The sequence below is a fragment of the Etheostoma spectabile genome, chromosome 5, assembly GCF_008692095.1.
Source record: "Etheostoma spectabile isolate EspeVRDwgs_2016 chromosome 5, UIUC_Espe_1.0, whole genome shotgun sequence".
In the NCBI taxonomy this organism is placed as follows: Eukaryota; Metazoa; Chordata; class Actinopteri; order Perciformes; family Percidae; genus Etheostoma; species Etheostoma spectabile.
In genome coordinates, this window is record NC_045737.1 from 33,027,607 (window position 1) to 33,047,673 (window position 20,067).

Here is a 20,067-nt window from a genome sequence, read left to right on the forward strand (position 1 = left end):
GCCATTCGTTTTGCTACTAATGCACCCTTTCACACTCATCATTGGGACCTGTACAACCTGGTGGGATGGCCCTCCCTTTACACCCGGCGGCTACATCACTGGTTTCTCTTTATATACAAGACGATCCTGGGCAAGACACCTCCCTATTTGTTATCTCTTCTTCATGCCGTTCATAACACCTACCACACAAGATCGAGTAATTTGATTAAATTTAGTACCCCTCCTACCTCTACTACCTTTGGACGTAATGCCTTCCGCTTTGCAGCAGTACATGACTGGAATACACTACAAAATACCCTGAAACTTACATCTCTGATCCCAATTTCCACCTTTAAGCACAACCTCCAAAATTACATTGTTGACTCTTGTTCCTGCTGACAATCATGAACCATATTTATACACACATATTTAAGCTCTTATTCTTTATCTTTCTTCGTTGACTGTCTTTTTTTTATTCAGTTGCTTGTTCTATGTGTCATGCGTTTGACTATGTAAAGTTGTACAGTATGTTTATTTCCTTTTTATTCAGTTGCTTGTTCTATGTGTCATATGTTTGACTATGTAAAGTTGTACAGTATGTTCATATCTATTTCTGTAGCCTCTTGGCCAGGTCATGTTTGTAAATGAGAATTGGTTCTCAAACAGTTTACCTGGATAAATAAAGGTTAAATAAAATACCTCGGTTTGTCTTAGAGGAAAGGCAAAAAAAGTGAACTTCTCACATATTTCAAATGTAGAAGAGACAGGAAGTTGCGCTGGGCCGCTTCCAGGAACAAATGTGCGTCTGTTCAGCATGAAGTAGGGAATTTACTAGAAAAAGAACAAGCGTGTTCAGTTAACCTACATTGGGCCAATAAACCCTGGTTGAAAATGTAGTGCTTGGAACGGACTGGTAAACCAACATGACAGGAGGCATTTACAATAAAAACAACCATTCCAGCTCATGGAAACAATTATAATCTGAACATAGTCCACCGGTGGAAGAGTTACCCACTTGAGCCACAGCTAGTGTCCAGTGATGTTAGCCTCTCCCTAGCATGAGAAGCCAAAAAGGAAGGGAGGAGCTGGGCATAATGCTGTTGTGTGTTGGCAGAGCTGAAGGACTGGAAAAGAGAGGGGAGAGCCGTGGGGAGGGAGACAAACATACTGAGCTGCTTTTCCAGCCTGTTAATGACAGGATTTAATCCAATCAATTTATGTCGGCTTGGACCGGGAAGAGAGGGAGCGTGACAAGGGGTAGGGTAATGTGCTGGGAGTGAAGCCTTGGCCACATCAACACTGTCCAGCTGTCGATGGCTGCTATTGGACAGACGCAAGGCAGAAAATTGGAAGAGAATGTTCTGGCAATAGAGGCAGGGGATGGCATTGGCCACTGGCAGGGAGAGAGGACTGAGAGATAGAAAGAGTGCCTGGGTACTGGCCTTCCAAGGGATTTCCTATAGACACACATTTTTCCGGCCAAATCATTTCCAGCATTCTCACATTTAAAGAGCAATAAACCCAGTGAGAGGTACACGAGGGGAAAAGCTGCACTACTTCACTATTCCCATCTTGGATATTGCCAGAAATAAAAACACACAAAAAACAACATAGATGCAGGCTTTTGCTGGAAAAAAAAGAAAAGTAAACTAGGACATGGCATCAGTGAGCCCCCTTGTTCAGAGGCTGTCTTTGCTCTCCGCCTCGCCATCAATGCACTTCAGCTGCTGTTTATTTTAACACCTGTCCCCCAAAGTTCCTGGATTCAGTTTGAAACTGTAAGATAAAACAAATCAAAGCCGTTCCTCTCTGTCTTTGCTTCTTTCCCTCCCTTGTAACCAGCCCCCTAGAGTCCAACCATCAGCACAGCGGGGAGGCTCGGGGTAGACGTACCTCGACGGAGGGGGGCTCCTTCCGTCTGCCTCGGATCCAAGCTGGAGGAGGAAAGAGGAGGGGAAAAAAAAGAAGAAGAAGAAGAAGAAGAGTTAGAACACCCACACAAACATACGCTGCACAAACAAAACCTGCAGTCATATTTAAAGGCTGCAGCTATGGTATCACCAAGTTCCAGGGCACTACGGTAGCTTGGTGCAGAAACTAACCAAGCTAGTTGGGGGAATCTATCCGGGGTTTTCACTTTGTTTCCTTTCAACTCAGCGAACTATAGGCAAACATGCAGCATGGTGGTAATACACATGTTCCACTCTTTAGTCTAGGCAGAGCAGGACCACTGAGTGCTGTGTCTCAAAAGAGAGTGGGAATCTGCTCTGATCTTTGAATTTGAAAGCATACACTCTGTCATTCTCCATCAGTTGCTCGGAGCTACTGATGGAGGAAGGACAGAGCTACTAGCTCGGTCCTTCTTTCTCCCCCTGAGTAGAACTGTGTCTGTCTGTCATCTTTTTTTTTTCCTCTCTCTTTTTAAGGAGCTCTATTTTGGCTGAGCTGGCTGCACAGAAGAGCAGGTTAAAGGGAGCCAGAAAGAGAGAGAGAGAGAGAGAGAGAGAGGAGAGAGAGAGATTTTCTAACTCTTCCTCCAGCTAGCACAGGGATTCTGGGCCTCTTTTATCCTTTCTTATTTGCATCCTGATGAAAATGCATGAGGGATGGGGCGAAGCAGGATGAGGGGTTTAAGGTGGATAAAGCCAGCCTGAGACAGAGGGAACAGTTTGTATCCAGTTGTAAGAAATTTGAAACACTATTTTATGATACGGTTGTATAACACCAGCAGAAGGCGTCTTTGATAAACTCATGAATACGCTTTTCCCAACCCCCATCTCGCAGTGTGGAAAAAAAGAAAAAGAGAATCAATGGATTAGCCTGGGCCCCAATAGATGCAGCCATGAATTTGTGATTCCATTTTTATTTATGCAACACTTTGTGTTCTCTGCTAGGTAGCTCTCTTGTTAACGTCATTTATCCATGTCAGTGATAACTAAAGCATGTAACAGCGATGCTGTGGTCCAGACTTACCGTCCCACTCCATCGGTATGCTGCCTTCTATATATTCATATTCGTTAGGATTGGCTGCCACTACCATCCGCTTGGCACGGACGAGCCTTCCTGGGAAACCACAAAGAAAAAAAAAGAAAAAAAAGAGTTGAGAAAAAGATAGCGAGAGGGAGCAAGAGTGAGATAGAGATGCTCAACAATGATGCATACAAAACGCAAAGGAATACAAACACAAAGAGGCGCAGACACAATGCTCTCAGTCTCCTGCATCGCGCAGACACACAGATACGGACAGACGCACAGACACACAAATACACAGAGGGATGACAGCACTGTGACAGGCCATGGATGATTACCTCGTGGCCCTCGGGCCCTTCTCCTCAGATCTCGCTGAGTGGCTCCAAATCTGGGCTAAGCCTTTATGCAAATCAGCCTCCCTTTAACCCAACCAACCACAGCCCCCCTCGCTCACAACCTCTTCCAATCACAGCACTCTGGCTAACAATGCCCTCCAAAATCAACATCAAGCCGAGCAGGAGACAAAAGAGGTCAGATATCACAGAGAACAGGAGAGGCACGAGCTGCGCGGAATATTAAGTGCTCCTTTTCCCTATCTGTATACAGCACGACGCTCGCTAGCAGCAAGGCCACCGCCAATTATTTTGGTTGAATCTGCTGATTAGACAAGTTTGGCTGGCACACAATGACATGGAGACAGAGGTAGAAGGGGGGGGGGGGGGCAAGGGAGAAAGATAGAGACAGAATAAGATGGAGAGATTTTTTTTTTTTTTAAAAGAGCTAATTGTGTCTTTGTATGGTTCTACACAGCTTTATACAGTGTTCACTAATAACAAGTGTTTCCATAGTTTCTCTTCGCAGGTGGCCGGATGTCCATCCATCGCTCCCATCCCTCTGAGATATGATGAGGCGAGGAAGGAGGAGGTAGAAGGAGGGAGAAGGCGAGAGAGAAAGTGAGAGAGAGAGAGAGAGAGAGAGAGAGTGATGATGCATGGTAAACATGGCTAGGAGAAGAGAAATGGACGGGCGAGGAAAAACAACACGCTCCAAAACACAGACAATCTGTCAGGATTCCATCACCGTTTCTCCGCAGCTGACTGGACGTGGACAAATGGAGGCAACACCCTCCATGCACACCGCAGACTGATGGCCTTAATGTTTACTTCAGCCATTACAGATGGCTACGGCACAGGCATAGATGAATGATGGAACTCAAAAGTGGCTAAGTGTGTGTACGGGAGGCTGAATGTCTTCCAACGAAGACAAAAACATTTTTTCGCGCATGTGCTGTCTTGTAATTATGCCTTATGAGGATGATTCCTTTCCATACTTTATCCAACCTATATAGTAATCAGGTCAGCTAATTAGGCTAGTATTGCTTTGGTTCCCACTAGATTGTCACTATAGGGCCTCACAGGCTCCAGCTCTGCAGCTTTAGTTTTCTGATATCCAGCTCTGACGAAAACATTCTCAGACTCTCGCCATATCGGCAAAGCTGGCCCGGCAACGTGTAAAACACATCCTATGATCCTCACGTTTGTTTACATGAATGCCTTCAAATGTCTTCTGAGAAACGGTTTCCTCGAAAATCCCCACGATAGCAGAGCAAAAAACAACTGCCAGCAAACAAAAGGCTGTGTTCTCGAGGTAATACTAACAAATACATTTAAGAGGTATGCTAATTATAAACCGATCCTATCCGTATTTGCACTGGTGTGGGTGGCAGCAGACTGAAATGGTACAATTATGACACAGTCCCCATAAGCAATGTGCTTACCCACAGCTAATGTCTAACTAATAAGCATAAAGAGAGGCACCCACTTTTTTCTCGGTCTCTCTCTCTCTGTCTCCACTAGGTTGCATCTCCCCCTCTCCTCTGTCACATCCCAGCATGCCTCTACTCTTGTCGTGTTGCTTTTGCAGCATGACTAAACCCCTTCCACCACGGCTTTTATCATTGGCTTTGAATAACAAATACAGTATGTACATATATTTATGAAACACGGTTGATCCTCCCACCACACACACATTGGGAGGAAGCTTGTCGGTTGATTGGGGGGGGGGGGGGGGGGGGGGGGGGGGGGGTGACTCTCTTTGGCAATCGCTGAAAAACACACACGCCAAGGCTCTATACTGTACCATTCTACAAATAGTACTACCAAAGTTCAAAAGACATACACCACTTATTCGAAATCGTATAAACTCCCAGGAGCTGAGACAACTATTGGTAAAAACAAATTGGAATTGACCAAAAAATGTCATAAAATGAAGAAGAGCATCATATTTAAAAGCTGTAGCTCTGGTAGATGTTACAGCCAAACTAACACACAGAATGCAATCACAAAAAAACAGAATGACAATCATATATTTATATAATCTTTTTCTTTTCAAACTGTTGTTTAAACTGTTTGAACATTTAGTTTCTGAAACGACAAAAATAATGAGAAATGTCCATCACGAGATACCAGCGTCTAAGGTGTCGTCTTAAAATTCAAGTCCTGTTCATAAAGCTTGAAATCAAAAATATAGTATAGTATAACACAGACGCCTTCTTATTCTATCTCAAAGTTGAATCCACAAGAATTTAATATGATTGATATAATAATAATCTATACAAGTATCTCACCTGAATGGAGGAATGCAATAGGAATCTCCCCATTAAGATTTAACCAGTAAATATTTTTAAAAATATGAATGAAGATCAGTTGAGTATCAATCAGTTATTACTTAATTTTTCTCACCATGATGAATGATGTTAGCTTCATATAGTCTGTACTTTAGGATCCCTGACGCAAACAGTCAGCATTAGGGAGCAAGCTATCTTCTGCTTCCTGTTTCTAACCCCAGAGAGAGAGAGAGAGAGGAGGTATGAAAGTGTTAGGAGCGACTCGATCTCAGCGGTGCCCCGTCTTGTGACAGGTCTGCCTTCTCATCACTCCTAGGGTAAGCCTACTTTACACACACACATCACACACACCCACACACAAGGCACACACACACACATACATGCATAATGTGGTTTTAAGAGACCAATTTGCAGATTCTTGCGTGGGCATTGGTTTCTGAACCACACCTACGCAAGCACTGGAAACTAAAAGACCTAGCCAATTTTGTGTTACATGCGAACACAAATCTGCCTTCAAATCCTATTTTTTCCTTCTAGAAAAATATGTGACCTATCACAGGCTTACGGGTCACACAAATGGATGGTGTTTTTTTAACAACAGTGTTTTATGAGGTCTGTTTACAATATCCGACACACCCACAAACCAGGTAACGGTATAAGAGGACTGCCACCATTACAAGACCTATAATAAGCTACTAGATTTTAATTAAGGGAAAGAGAAAAACAGGAAAAGAGAGGGAAAAGGAAATTTAGTGATCAAGGTGAACTTATGAGACCACCGTTTTACAAACACACACATACGGAAGACCGCAGTTAGACTAGTGCTAAGTGTAATTGTACTTCGTCACAGCATGTGCGGGGTGAAGGTCCTTGGGTCATGAATGTGCTGATGAAATGGTCACTTATTACGCTGGCTAGTTTTTGTTTTATTTATTTTATAAATTTTTATTATTTTTTTTTTTATTTTAAGTTTTTTTTTTTTACTCTTTTATTTTTTTCCTTAGTTTTTTATTTAGCACCCAATCCATTACAACAAACGTTTCTCGCGAGAATGTAGCTTACGGGTAAGTGGGATGACCATTAGCAGTGACGAAAAGTAAGATCAGGGCACAACATAATACAATAATCCTTACCATCATAATATGATCACAGGGTCGCCAAAGGGGGGCGGGAATTGGATTGAGCTGAGTTTCCCTAAATGAGTATGGTTACTGGAGTCAAGTTTGAATATGATGTTGGTAGACAAAGGTCCTGACGCATCTAAGCAAAGTTTTTGTCTATAGACGCCGTATAGTAAATCTGTTATGTAAGATGTTTGGATCTGCCATATGTGGGCATGTCTCAAACTTTTGGCATTATCTGTTTGGTTTCCCCATAGGACACCACTTTAGAATTGAAAGGAGCATCAGAAACTTATGTGTACTGATCATCATTCACTTCTCCTTGATTCAAGTAAATAACATTTTCAACGCAGACAATCCTGGACTTATTCTACTATCTCCACTGATTCATTGGGCTGCATGATTAAAAAGGTGGGGCGGGTGGCTGGAACGGCGGTACAAAAAGTATGAAAGGTAACGTAATCGTGCTTTTTTATGGATGTTTTACATTGTTTTCTAATTGTTTTTAGAAGCTGATAATGCTTTTTTGATTGTTGAGTTTCAACCTGATAGACACTTCGAGTGAATAAAGTCAGAAAAGAAAGAAATGAACTGAGTTTCCTGCACGTATCTTTTTTTTTCTAGGCCTTTCAGTTTGGCATGTTAGAAGAGTTAAGAAACTGACCACACAAGCTTTGGTATGATCACCATGATATAGTCTACAAACACCAAAAACAATGGAGTGCAAATGCACCAGTTGTTGTATTGGAGCCTTACTCACCCATAAAAATGTAGTCGACGTTAGAGGTGATCCTATCAGGATTTTTTGGGCCGATAACCGATACTGATCACGGGCTATTTGAAGCCTTAAATTTTTTGTGTAGCATTGCATATTGATGTAACTATTCTTGAGAACATTAACTTTCACAATTAGGAGATTTCAATTTCAATTCATTTATTTCAAAGGGACAATGTGCAACATTGAACATATTGGAAAAAAAACAACATTATTGCACCCCAATTGCAGCCAGAGGCTGATTTACATTGGCTGTCCCCCCGCCAGATGTTACCGGCAACTTCCCAGAAAAACATTTTAAAAAATTACACTTAATAATATATAATGTATAATATAACGATTATTATTTGAAAATTATTTTTTGTTTATCGTCACAACGCTGGCTGCACACATATTGTTTTTTAGTGTGGGTGGCGGTTTTGGCGCTTAAAAGTCAGCCCCTTGTTTCTCACAAAGTCTCTAATGTTTTGGCATGTTCTATTTTTCAGTGCTGGCTGTTCACATTCTTTGCAAACCACACACTCCTTCTTGATGCTAAATGACCTTTAATTATGTGAGACTTGAAATGTCTCAGCACAGCTTTTTCTTCTGCTTTGGTCCATGGTCTTCGTGTCTTGTCTTTGCGTACTGAAAACAAACAGGATGACATAATTGTTAGTATGGCTGGCTACGACTTTCATCCGGATAGAAACAATTAACCATGACAATTAATAGTGGTTTTGTGAAAGTGACTTTGCCAGCTGTTTACTAATTGTAGTAAATGACGTATTTCCTGTATGCGTGTGTCTGTAATCCGTAAAACTGTTTCCACTGCAAAAGGTTGCATATTTCGTTCATTAAAATGTTGACTTTTCCACTTCCACCGTAAAACATTTCAAGCAATATTTCACGTTTTTTTATAAATTTCCAGCGTTTTCATTAAGATTTTTTTCCTCTGCAAATTGAACATAAAAACCCCACTTCTCTCTTTTTGTTGTTCTCTGTTTGTCTCTCTGTCCCTGCATGTTGATCTGATGATGGTGATGACCTCTTTGTAGGCCCAGAAACTTAACTGAAGGTTAAGCACTGGATATTATAAACTTGATACGTATTATAATGTAACTTGATCATACCATTATGTACAGGAGGGAGTCCATCTGCATCAGGAGTGTCCATGTCTGAAAAATGTGTAACAGAAGAGCATAGTAGATGCCTTTTATTAAAAAGTATTTGTTGTTCAATTTTGTAAAGAAAGGAATTGAATATTATTTACTATATTAGTACTATATAACTGAGGACAAGAACTGAGGTTCAATAAACACTAATATCCAACATCAGTTAGCTCAATAAAAGCAGAAATAGATCATATAGGTTACATTGTATTGAAACTTCATTTCCTGATCCAAGAAAAGTTTCGGGGTTCCAGTGATTTTCAGTCAAATATGTCTTTAGATGGCTGTTTCACATTTATCTGCAACCTGTGAAGACCATAAGTAATATGGCCGTTTCCACTGTTCATTGTTTATGCTTCAGTCAGCAAAAATAGTTTTATATGCTTCCAAAACCATATGGTTTTTATTATAGTTCAAGCACTTTTCAAGCACTTTCAATGCCCATTTTAAAACTTTTTACAGCACCTTATACACAAGTTTTATTTTCAAAATCAAACCTGCCTGAATCAATGTAAATGGGAGGATTTGAGCCAAATGACATTCAGCTGGGTCATTCTGTGTCAAATCCGACTAAATCCAGGAAAACAACTCTCTTAGATTTAGCCTTGGTTTTGGGACACATTCTTAATATATACAAGGTTTGATCAAAATCAGACAGTAACAACAACCCAGAATACTCTAACAGTGCACAGGCACCTGCCTGAAAAATAGCCTATTTTAATTTTTTTTTAATTACTTCATTGCCAAGACATATATGTATCTACTGGAATAGAGCAGTTTAAATATTATATAAGGCCACCCTCAACTTTACAGTGGGCTACTAGCTAGGTGTGGGGGTGGGGAAAATCGATAAACCATCGCAATATTTTCAGTGGCAATACTGTATCGAAACACAGGCGCTAAATAGGGATCTGTTATTGTGTATAGTGGTCAGTTTGTCCCATTTTGCAACAATTAAAGTGACATGAACAAACAGAGACATTTATCTTTTTAAATAAAACAGATCTGGACAAAGTTTCGTTTTAGGGACGTCATTTGAAATTGGGAAAAATTTGAAGTTGGAAAAAAGGTTATGAATTTCCCCCTGCCAGTGGGGCTCTCGGGCTTAGGAGGTTAAGAGGATTCTTAAGTCCTTAAGAATGTTTGAATCCGGGAAACGCGGCCATTGTTGTAAAGTGGCCAGGAGCTACACAAGATTAAAAAAATAAATGATGGAATAGGTAATAACTTAATCAATGGAGAGTGTCTAGAGCTAGTTTCCAGCAGTATGTACTATATGTACCAACATTATAGATCATATTCAAAGTACATACCGTTCAGTTCACGAGGACAATCTACCTCTGCTTTGTTGTGAATGTTTGTTGTGAATGTTTGTTCCTCCTCACTCTCATCATCATCATCTGTGACATCTGGACAAATAATGGGAAAGTACTTTAATTTGGTTAAAAAACAAATTAAAAAGGTTACATTGTGTAATATCTGAATGTTGGAGCGTTATGTCAATGTTACTTTGGTAACTGACTCCGTTTCTGGATCAAGTCAGTTTTCAATGAACACACTTTCTGGAATACCTCCCACTAATAGATCACCGTGATGATTAAATCTAAGTTTCAATGAATAAATAATAAATTCCATCTGTGCCAACATGTCCTATACTGCTTTTTACTGCTATATTTTACATACTGCCTGTCCAACATATAGTCTCATAGATGCTGTGTTGTCCAGGGGATTGTACATCAATGTCACTGCCACATTGGACTACGCAAGACTGGCCTGTAAATAAACACACGGAAACAGAGGCTGGGGCTTTCTGGACAGAAACCACAAAATTACATTTCTCACCTGATCTCAATAAGTCACCTTGTAAAAAAAATCTGACCTGCTGTTTCACCAATTTATGACATAGGCTCATGTTTAAGGGGCAAATGTGAAATACGATCAGGACGTCGGCACAGGGTTATTATTTTGAAAATTTACTGGATGCAGACGCACCGCATTTTATCAGTGTAGGTGACTTTTCCCCCACTGCGTCCTGTGAGCAGACCTCTGTCCTGGTTTTGTTGTTGAAGTTTGTAAATCCGGCTAGTTTGCTGGGGCCACAAATAAAGAAAAAGGAAAAGCTGTAGCTGCGAGGTGGAGTGAATGATCAATGGTGGTGCTACAACTGTGGGTCAGGACACCGGTTTTGTGATGCAAATGTGTTACTCTTTTGAACACATTGTTTTGTCAAGCAAAACACTTTCTTTGTGACCCCAGCAAACTAGCTGGAATTACAGAACTCTACAACACTGAAGCTGAGGATGTCATAAAACTTCATGTCAAAAAATGACCTTAATAAGGCCTTTTCTTCAGCTCTTTTGACTTCATTTTTGTTCTGATATGCACTATGAACTGTAAGGTCTTATTTAAAAAAGTGTGTTCATTGAAAATCCAAATCAAACCAATTCATTCAAGACAGCTGGACTCTGATGAAGGTGTGGAACCATCTCAAAGCTGAACAAAGAAAAATGGACGGCGCCTGAATGACCTACATTAGTGTGAAAGCAAAGTTACGTATTTACTGAAGTATTTACCTGATAGCTTAATTAATTACTTTGAAACCACAAGATTCACAAAAGGCATGGTCTATAAAACTCCAGTAATGAAGCCCTCTAAAGATCCTTTAAAACCAAGATTTCTTTAAATACATACTATAACCCCTTTAGGTCTACATTTTACATAAATAACATAAGAATTTTAATACCTTCAATTTCGTCAAGAGATTTTCCTTTAAGCTCATGCATCTTTCCCTTTTCCAGTGCAAGGAGCAACTTGGAAATTTTGGCACTCTGTATGGTAGGCTCTGACAGACCGTAGAACTGTCTATGTACTGATATATCGTGCCCCATAAAATCAGCAAGCTGATCTAGTTCATTGCTCTTCAAGGTCAGGATTTGTGATGTGGTCGCTATGTCTTTGCGCAGTTGAGTTGATCGTAGATACTCTGGCCTCTTGGCACCACACTCATCTGCGAGCTGTCTGAGACACTGATGTCCTCTGTAGTAAGTCAGACAATTTGGTACAGCAAACAAGTATTCATTTTGGTCTGGGACACCACATTCTTTCCTCTTCTCAATCATAATGTTGAGTCCATTTACCATCTTAGGTGTCAGCAGCACTGCTACCTTTCTATCCCTTTTTCCTTTTAGTTCAACACGCTCAAAATAGTTGCAGAGTTTCTTTTCACACTCTGACAGCCCCAATTCATCAAGGGTGTTTGTTTCTTTGTTTCTTTCCAGAAAGTGTCTCAGTTTCATCTTTGAGACCTCCCCAACACGTCTTCTATTGAAAAGGACAATCTTGGTCAATGCGGCCTTTGCAAGGCTGGAGTAGTTCTGCACTGTTGTCTCCTTCTTTAATGCAGCAGTTGCTGATTCAACAGTTTTGTCAAGATGCTTGTTAAATTTCGTTACATCATCAGTGAGCGGTAATTTGGCTGTTTTGTTATATTTCAGGTCACTAATGGTGCTTAAGGCACAGTGGGATATGTACTCCGACCACTTTGCAGTACAAAGCTTCTGAAACGCCTTTGAGGATTTAATCAAGTTGTCATCTCCAGCCATAAGAGCATGACAATGAATGATGTCACTCACTTTCAACAGTGAGTGTCCAATTTTAAGTGCAAGGCTTGGAGTTTTGTAACAGTTCTTTTCTTTATCAAATCCTGCTGTTTCTTTTACTGCTTCAATTACTTCCATGAAATTACCTGGTTTTATGGCATCCTCTAAGGTTAGGATTAAAGACCTTTTGCGAATGGTTTGCAGGAATCTTCCCAGCTGACGGATTTTTTGGCGGATATAGTCATGTTTTGAAGGGTCATGTCCATGTTTTGCGAAAAGGGTGTCAGCATACCGAAGAAGGCAGAAGTCATTACGATAACCACTATTTTTGCCCAAAAAAATTTGAAAACCCCCCCCCCCATCGTCATGCATATGGCTTAACATTTTAAGCACCCCATCATCAACTGTGCTTGAACATGCTGACTGGATTGCAGATGCTAGGCCGAGCACTCTTTTTCTTCCTTGATGATCCTGTTCCTCTGGTTTGGAGGAGCACCTTTTCATATGTCTCCATAGTTCCGGTCGCAAAAACATACCCTTACAATGGATACAATATTCATATTTTTTGCATTCAACCTTCTTGGCTCTGCGCTTCACTTTGAGCTGACCACTTCCTTTTTTCAGCACATCTCTGTTATACTCAAAGTTTCCCCTGTTGCGAAGATTCTCTAGAAGCTTCTTCCTAGTTGTTGAGCTTGCTGGGAGACTAAGGGCATATGCAACATCAGAATTCTCTTTTATGTGAGTTTTATAATGCCGCGCTATTTTGAAATGAAAATCCTTGCAAATGAAGCAGAAATTTTGTCCTGCTTTTACAACACTGGTTGAAGGTACTGTGTTGGTGCAAGATTGTCCAGTGTTAGGGGTGTCATCTGTGACATTACAGTTCATAGAGGTATCCATTAGTGATTCTTCAGCGACCTGTAATGTTGGGTTTGCCAAGCTGTTTATTGGTTCCTCATCCTCTGTGTCACTTTCTGAGCCTGGAACGTATTCTGGATCAGATACATCATCCGATAGCTCCTCTTCACTGAAGTCACTTTTATTCTGATTAAAATACAAGGAAAATAAAAGAAACCATAAGGCATACATAACACCTGTAATAAACACTACATGACAATCAACAAGCAACAAGCAACTGGACCTCATATGTTTCTCACTGTGCTTTTATAAACCACTACTGAGCGCGCAGACACACACACAAACTAGGACTGTTCAAAATGTTTAAAAAGAAAAATATTTTAATAACAAAAGAGAAAAATTATTTCACATTAGTTGCTCAAAGCGGTCAAAATAATGAATGTGGAAGCAGTCTAGGGACAACAAATGTTGTAGAAATGCCACTGTGTGGACTATAGTTTAACTGCTGAGCACATGGCTAATTAATTATGCTCATACTCTGCTCGTTCACTTTTATTTTTGTTCTGTTTGTTTGCTGGCTTTTATTGTTGAAGTTTTGTTTCCAGTCATTCCATGTCAGAGAGTGTTAAACTCCACACCTCTCTTCTCCTGTTATTTTAGATTAGATAGATAATTGCGGTGGTTAACATACTACAACTATGGGTAGGAGGGGGAAGCGTAATTTAAGCAGATGGAGCAGTGTCGTTCACCTTGTGTTAAAGCCGCAGTACATAAGTAAAAGTACGACGACGCTTAATTTATTAACAGTGAATTGAAGTCAAGTGGTAGATATGTTACCAAAGGTCAGTCGCTGACGTAATTAAGTGGTTGCTCAAGTAGTTGAAAAGAAAATCTTGATTTTAGCAATTTCATTTTATCAACATCATCCTAACTAAAAAAAATTACGATGTATAATCGATTTATTTATCACAAACACACGGAAGTCTTTGTGCTAAAATAGTGCTTCTAACTGCTAAACACACAAGGGTTATTGGACCATATCAAATCATGAGTCATATACAGAAGCAGAAAGCGAGCATCTTTTCAGGTCATGTTAAAGAATTTCTTGCATTTGAAGCTATACCAACAAATGTACAAACAAACCTCTTCAGGGAGCACTGTAGAGGAGAGAAATGGTGTGTTGCCTGCAGATAGAGAGACGACTGGTGAGTGGTCTGCAGATGGAGAGACAACTGGTGTGTGGTCTGTAGATGGAGAGACAGTTGAGTGGTCTGTAGATGGAGAGACGGCTGGTGTGTGGAGAACAGGTTTCTCTACTGTACATGGAGCCTAGGCTGAGGGAGGGGAAAAAAGGAAACAGAGAGAATGAAAGATGTAGACATGGCAGTATTTTCAATTTAGAACATCTGCTGCGAAATACGAATTTGAAATTGAGCCTGATCTACAACTCACCACACATTAATATGATCTGAACATATTAGCTAGAACATTTTACTGCGGCGACTCACCCATATTTACATTTTGCTCATGGTGAATACCTTGTGAATTTGATTCTTATAACTCATAATTGACGGCAATTTTTGGCAAACGTGGTTTAACACATATGACAATTCAGGATGATGCGGCCATTACATCTTGGTATAGTTGCCTGCTAGGGTATTCCTCTTACTGATGTTTTCAAAGTTCATACATTTTCAAATGTCAATTTGTGTTTTTGTTTTAAAATCAATAGAGAGCAGCATCTGTGATAGTCCACAGTCAAAGAATTATTTTGGTGACTCAATTTGAGAATACATTTGGTTTACATTCCCTGTTTAACGCACCATCTATCCCATGAACATAATACCTATGTTGACCAACACTTTAAACCTTTTGTAAAGGCGTTTTCATAAATCTCTTTTTATGCCAGTTTCTTAGTGCTTATGTAGGTGTAGTTGGCAAAACACCTTATGGATACTGCTTCCAGTAGGGTTACCGAAAATAACTACTTACCAAAGTTTTTGTCTTTTTTGTCTTGGAGTGAACGCATTATTATGCCAGACAGTGTGCAAACTGTAAAAACCACAAAAATACTAAGGTTAAGGTCATTAATGTTGTAATGTTTCACAATTAAGCTACAAGAATATGTACGCTCGTCAGTGCTACTGTTGAGGAAAACGGATTAATTTTGGCATTCCACACAGAAGCCTGAGCAGATGGCCAGGCACCTCCACTCAACCCATGGATCCCTTGTTGTGTGCTGCACACAACAGCGTGGGAAAAAGGGCAGGTAGACAGCATCGCTGGATTTAGCTGTGGTGTGGGGGTGGCTGTCCACTTCGCTTTGTCTGGGATTAAACTTGCCAACCCCAGCCTCTACTGTGCTCCTACCGCTACTGCTGGGAAAACATCGTCAAATCTCACCCAGTGTTGCTAGAAGCCACTAGTTATTTTTTCCTCCGTGCTTCGCCACTTTTGACAATGTGTACAGTGCAGCAGCAAGTAGAACCACCATTTTATTTTAATAAACTCCATGGGCCTCATGTATAAAAGCTTTAGCAGTTTTTATCCCAGAAATGGTGTATGGCCAAACATAAAAGAGTACTTACATACGAGGTGGGTAGAACTGAGTTACATTACCCGTTACATTTACTTGAGTAGTTTTTGAAAAACATTGTACTTCTAGGAGTAAGTTTTAAATCACTATACTTTTACTTGTCCTTGAGTAGATTAGTGAATGGAAAAAAACTGTCTCTTACTCCTCTACATCAGGCTACAAGTAGCTCGTACCTTTCTTTTTTACCTCTTTGGTATTCTACGCGTCATTGTTTTTACCCCAGTGTTACGTCTCTTTTATGGTTTTTTGACAGAGGAGAGAAAGTCTTCCGCTTAAGGTGTTACCTTGGAAAAGTGCGAACCGCACTACATGTGCTCGTCTTCTGTGTCACCAAAACAAACGACAGGTGAGCGTTCAACAACTCAGACATCTAACCTGAGGAAACGTAGCGGTGGTTTTTAGTTTCTTCTGTGGATAGGTGTATCTTTGTCTTTTAGGTTAATACGGTATGTTTTACACATGCAGTATCCATTCCAATTTATGTGACAAGTTCTCACTTAAGCTATTTGTAATTAATAAATTAAATTTTAATTTATTTTATCGATTGGATGAACAATAGTTCGCCTAAATATGATTATTTTGTATTTTTGTTGTCGGTGATTGCTCTTGTGTTAAGAAATAAATCAGACGTTACTCACATTTCCTCACTACTTGAGTAGTTTTTTTTTAAAGTACTTTTTTACTCTTACTCAATTAATTATTGGATGACTACTTTTACTTTTACTTGAGTCATAGTATTCTGAAGTAACAGCGTACTTTTACTACTTGAGGTACAATTTTTGGCTACTCTACCCACCTCTGCTACATCAAAACTAATTCACATTATAAAAGCGGGCGTACCCAGGTTCTTCGACATTTCCCTTTCTTATACATCACAATCAACGCGAAGTTGAGCGCACGGGCACGAGCCACCGACTCCGCCTTACCTCCTCCTATAAATTAATATGGAAATGCCTGTAGATGCGCCCCGATGTCATTCTTTGTCCAATTTTCCGTCCTCATGTTTAACAGAGGTTAACATGTGTAACATTCTCCAGATGAATGATCAAACTTTTATGGAATATCAGCGACTGCTCAACAGTTTGCGTGATGGCCAGCACATTCTCCCATCAAGGTAATTTTTTATACATCACAAAGTGTCCGTGAAAACCAGCGTACGCAAACTTTTTGTTTGTACGCAACGTTTATACATGAGGCCCCTGGTGTACTTCAGGGCCTTCATCTCGCAATGTGGGCCACTTGTTTTTTCACAGAGTCAATAGCTTGACTCATTGAACAGCCTAATATCTGATTTCTCGCCTTTTTCACTTTTCTGTATAACACTAACAAAGTTCATGTTTTTTCCTTAATTTTTTGATTTGGAAAACAATGGGTGCAGTTTTCTTAATGCATGTTCACTTGTGAATCTTTAAACATTGGAGGGATTTTAAAAAGCTTCATTCCGCTTTTTAAACCTATTTCAAGAAAAAAAAAATGCTGATGCTTCGCGCCAGACACCTTACATCTACCGCCGTTTTACTGCTTTGAACCTGCCGGCTGCTGATTGGTTGGCAGCATTTTGTATACGCCTGGCTTTCAATGACGCGTGCATCAGCGAACACACGTCATTGGTTCAACTACACATGAGGCAGGTCTTGTTTGGCTATTAAAGCCGATGTGACCACCAAATGTACCGTAGTTTTTGCTGAAAATCATGTCAATCAACGAGACATACAGTGCGGTTTGTTTATGAATTTTATGAGAGACAGCAGAAAATGGTTAACATTGACAGAGGCATGATTTGACAAGCGAGGACGTGACTTGAGTTGTAAATAGGAGGGTTGGGAGGGAGGACGTGTAGATTATGATGATATAAGAAGTGCCTGGATGGCCTTGCCCACGCAGCAGCCGGCAGGAGGTTCAGAGTTGCGCAATGCATAACCAGCGGAATATTTAATGTGTCTGGGGGGCGGCGCGAAGCATCCGCCACTAACTGGTTAAAAACAACTTTAAAAGGTCCGTTGATTGTGAGGGGATTGTCTTTCTACAGGCAACAACATGTACAGGTGTCATGCAACAATGTTGATCTAGCATGTTTTTTTATACAAACCTTTCACATCTTAGCCCCCCACTTCAATGAGACAGATGGCCCACGCAACAAGTGAGCATTTTTACCAAAGTGAGCCCCAGTTCTCTTTCCGAACACGATGTTTCGTGCCCAATCATAGAAAAAACACATTGAAATTTTATCTTGTATACAGATTTGAATTTTTGTACTTTGATTACTTCCTCTAGGGGGCTGAACTCGAGCCTTGGCAATGCCACTCAAATCTTCAGAATGTTTTCTTCTCTGGATGTGGGGTTGTATTGTTTATTTAAATATCTGGTTTAATTTGAATGTAAATTTGAATTGTTATCAATTGAATCCCAGGGGGTTTTGGACTGGTCTGAGACCACACCGCGTGTTAAGCAGCGGACAACTGACCCTGGGTAAAGAATAGTGTCATGGCTGTTCCAGACTCCCCAGACCCTGTATAAGCGAAAAAACAGTGAGGCAGAGCAGACACACTTTCACTAGTGTCCAGAGTCAAATACATAAAATCCACCATAATCCAAAGAAAGTAAGATAAAAGTTCGAGGAGAAAAAGAAAAAGAAGAAACATGGCTATGCCAATTCTTACCGGCTCTCTCTTCCTCATTCCTCCTGAATTATCTTGCTTTCTTCTCTTCCTTCCTCTCTTTCTTCAAATCTTAAATAGATTATAATGAAAATGAAAACAATTGGATTGTGTAAATTATGTATCTCTCCCCCTCAAATGACTTACTACTTGTATAAGGTTTTTGCCTGGTATGTCCTTCCCTATTATGTTTTTTTTTTATAAATTTTCTTACCATCATGTCAACCCCTGGCCTCAAATTGGCTTGCTGCTGTTATCCCCCCAAAAACCAATTTCCATGTGGAAAAATAAGCAAAACCACAGTTAAACCTCAAAGGTCACAATCCAGTTCTGAAAACATCAGTCATAAATAGTAATTACGGAAAAACAAGAGAGAATGACAGAAAACCCCTCATTCCATGGAAGAATTACAATCTCCAGTACCTATTAATCTAATGTACTTTCGGGTTCTAATGCTACTGTTGCAAAGGCCCAACACACCATGAATAAGCACCCAAAACATATAACAATGGGGGGTTGGGGTTATGGAACATAACAACTAAATCCCTATACAGAAGCAGAAAGTGAACATGTTTTTCACAGGTCCATGTTAAAACCTTGAAGCTACACCACAAATGTACCTAACAACCTCTTCAGGGAGCACAGGTGGAGGCAAGGAATGGTATGTCGCCTGTAGATGGAGATACCTGTGTGTGGAGAACCAGGTTTCTCTACTGTACTTGGAGTCCATATGCCTGATGGAGGGAAAAGGCGACGCAGAGGAGACTGAAAGATGGAGACCTGGCAGTTTATTTAATGTAGAACATCTCTGCTGAAATAAGAATTGAAATTGCGTCTTGACATATCAACTGCTGGCTTTCCTTTCATTGTATCCGGCCCAAAGAAAGTATCTATATTAGCCACTATCCAGAAGAGGAACCGAGAGGACGGATAGAAGACAGAAAGGAGACATGAAAACACGTCTTATGCATGCTGCATTCTTCTATTATATACTATTAATTACTATTTTTTAATAGATTCATTGGTCACATGGTACTCTCTACCTGGATTTTGATCCTTTGGGAAGAACGCCATGGCCCGGTTTTCTCCTCCGTCGTCATAGTTATTTCTTGCCCTTCCTCCCCAATGTCAACATGGCAAACAAACAAACAGACTGGGTACACATCCACCTCTATTTTTTTCATTTTTGCATTTGGTTTTTCAGCATCATTCACGAGTCTGCCAAGTGTCCCATCTTCACTTGAAGCATCAATGCTACAGGAGAAGGAGTTAAATATCATAACAAAATTGGGATTAAGAAGCAAGAACATGATTGCCAAGCATTTCTTTTACCCAGAAATGTCTGCATAGGGCCATTTGCACTAGGGGGCCAACAGAGTCATCGTGGTGCCACTATTTGCCCCCATAGTGGAAACAAGGGTCATGAGTGGTTTTGTTATTGATCAAGAATATCACCCTGCAATTCAGCTTACACACCAATGTTCCGTTCCTTTGTGTTTGAAGACGTATGTATACTCATTCCACGCTGTAGTCTTATCAGTCGTCTTCAAAACTCCTCTGTACTCCAAAACGAATGAACCTTTATGAATGGGCTCCAATGCAAACACACCTCTTCCTATCAATAAATTAATGAATAACAGTTAGTGAAATTATTAGATTGAAAATTTTAAATTGTGATAAAAATGACAATGATGCGGAAAAAAAAATTGAATTCATAAGATCTGCTAACTCA

The 20,067-nt window shown here is 40.2% G+C and overlaps 1 protein-coding gene and 1 long non-coding RNA gene across 3 annotated transcripts in view; both read right to left on the minus strand.

The window, feature by feature from the left end:
- The window catches only part of ndufaf2 (NADH:ubiquinone oxidoreductase complex assembly factor 2), a 39,391-nt gene that overhangs the window by 2,356 nt on the left and 16,968 nt on the right, over positions 1–20,067 (minus strand). For both annotated transcript variants that reach the window (XM_032516149.1, XM_032516150.1), the window contains exons 2-3: positions 2,953–3,042; positions 1,873–1,913 (exon numbers count right to left, since the gene is read on the minus strand). In XM_032516149.1, coding sequence (XP_032372040.1) covers positions 1,873–1,913; positions 2,953–3,042 — 131 coding nt within the window. The remainder of the gene's footprint in view (positions 1–1,872; positions 1,914–2,952; positions 3,043–20,067) is intronic.
- LOC116689602 (uncharacterized) lies at positions 8,000–14,411 on the minus strand. The gene is made up of 5 exons (XR_004332053.1): positions 14,226–14,411; positions 13,143–13,268; positions 9,936–10,031; positions 8,584–8,628; positions 8,000–8,098 (listed from the first exon to the last, which is right to left on the minus strand). It is a non-coding gene; the product is annotated as an uncharacterized LOC116689602 (long non-coding RNA).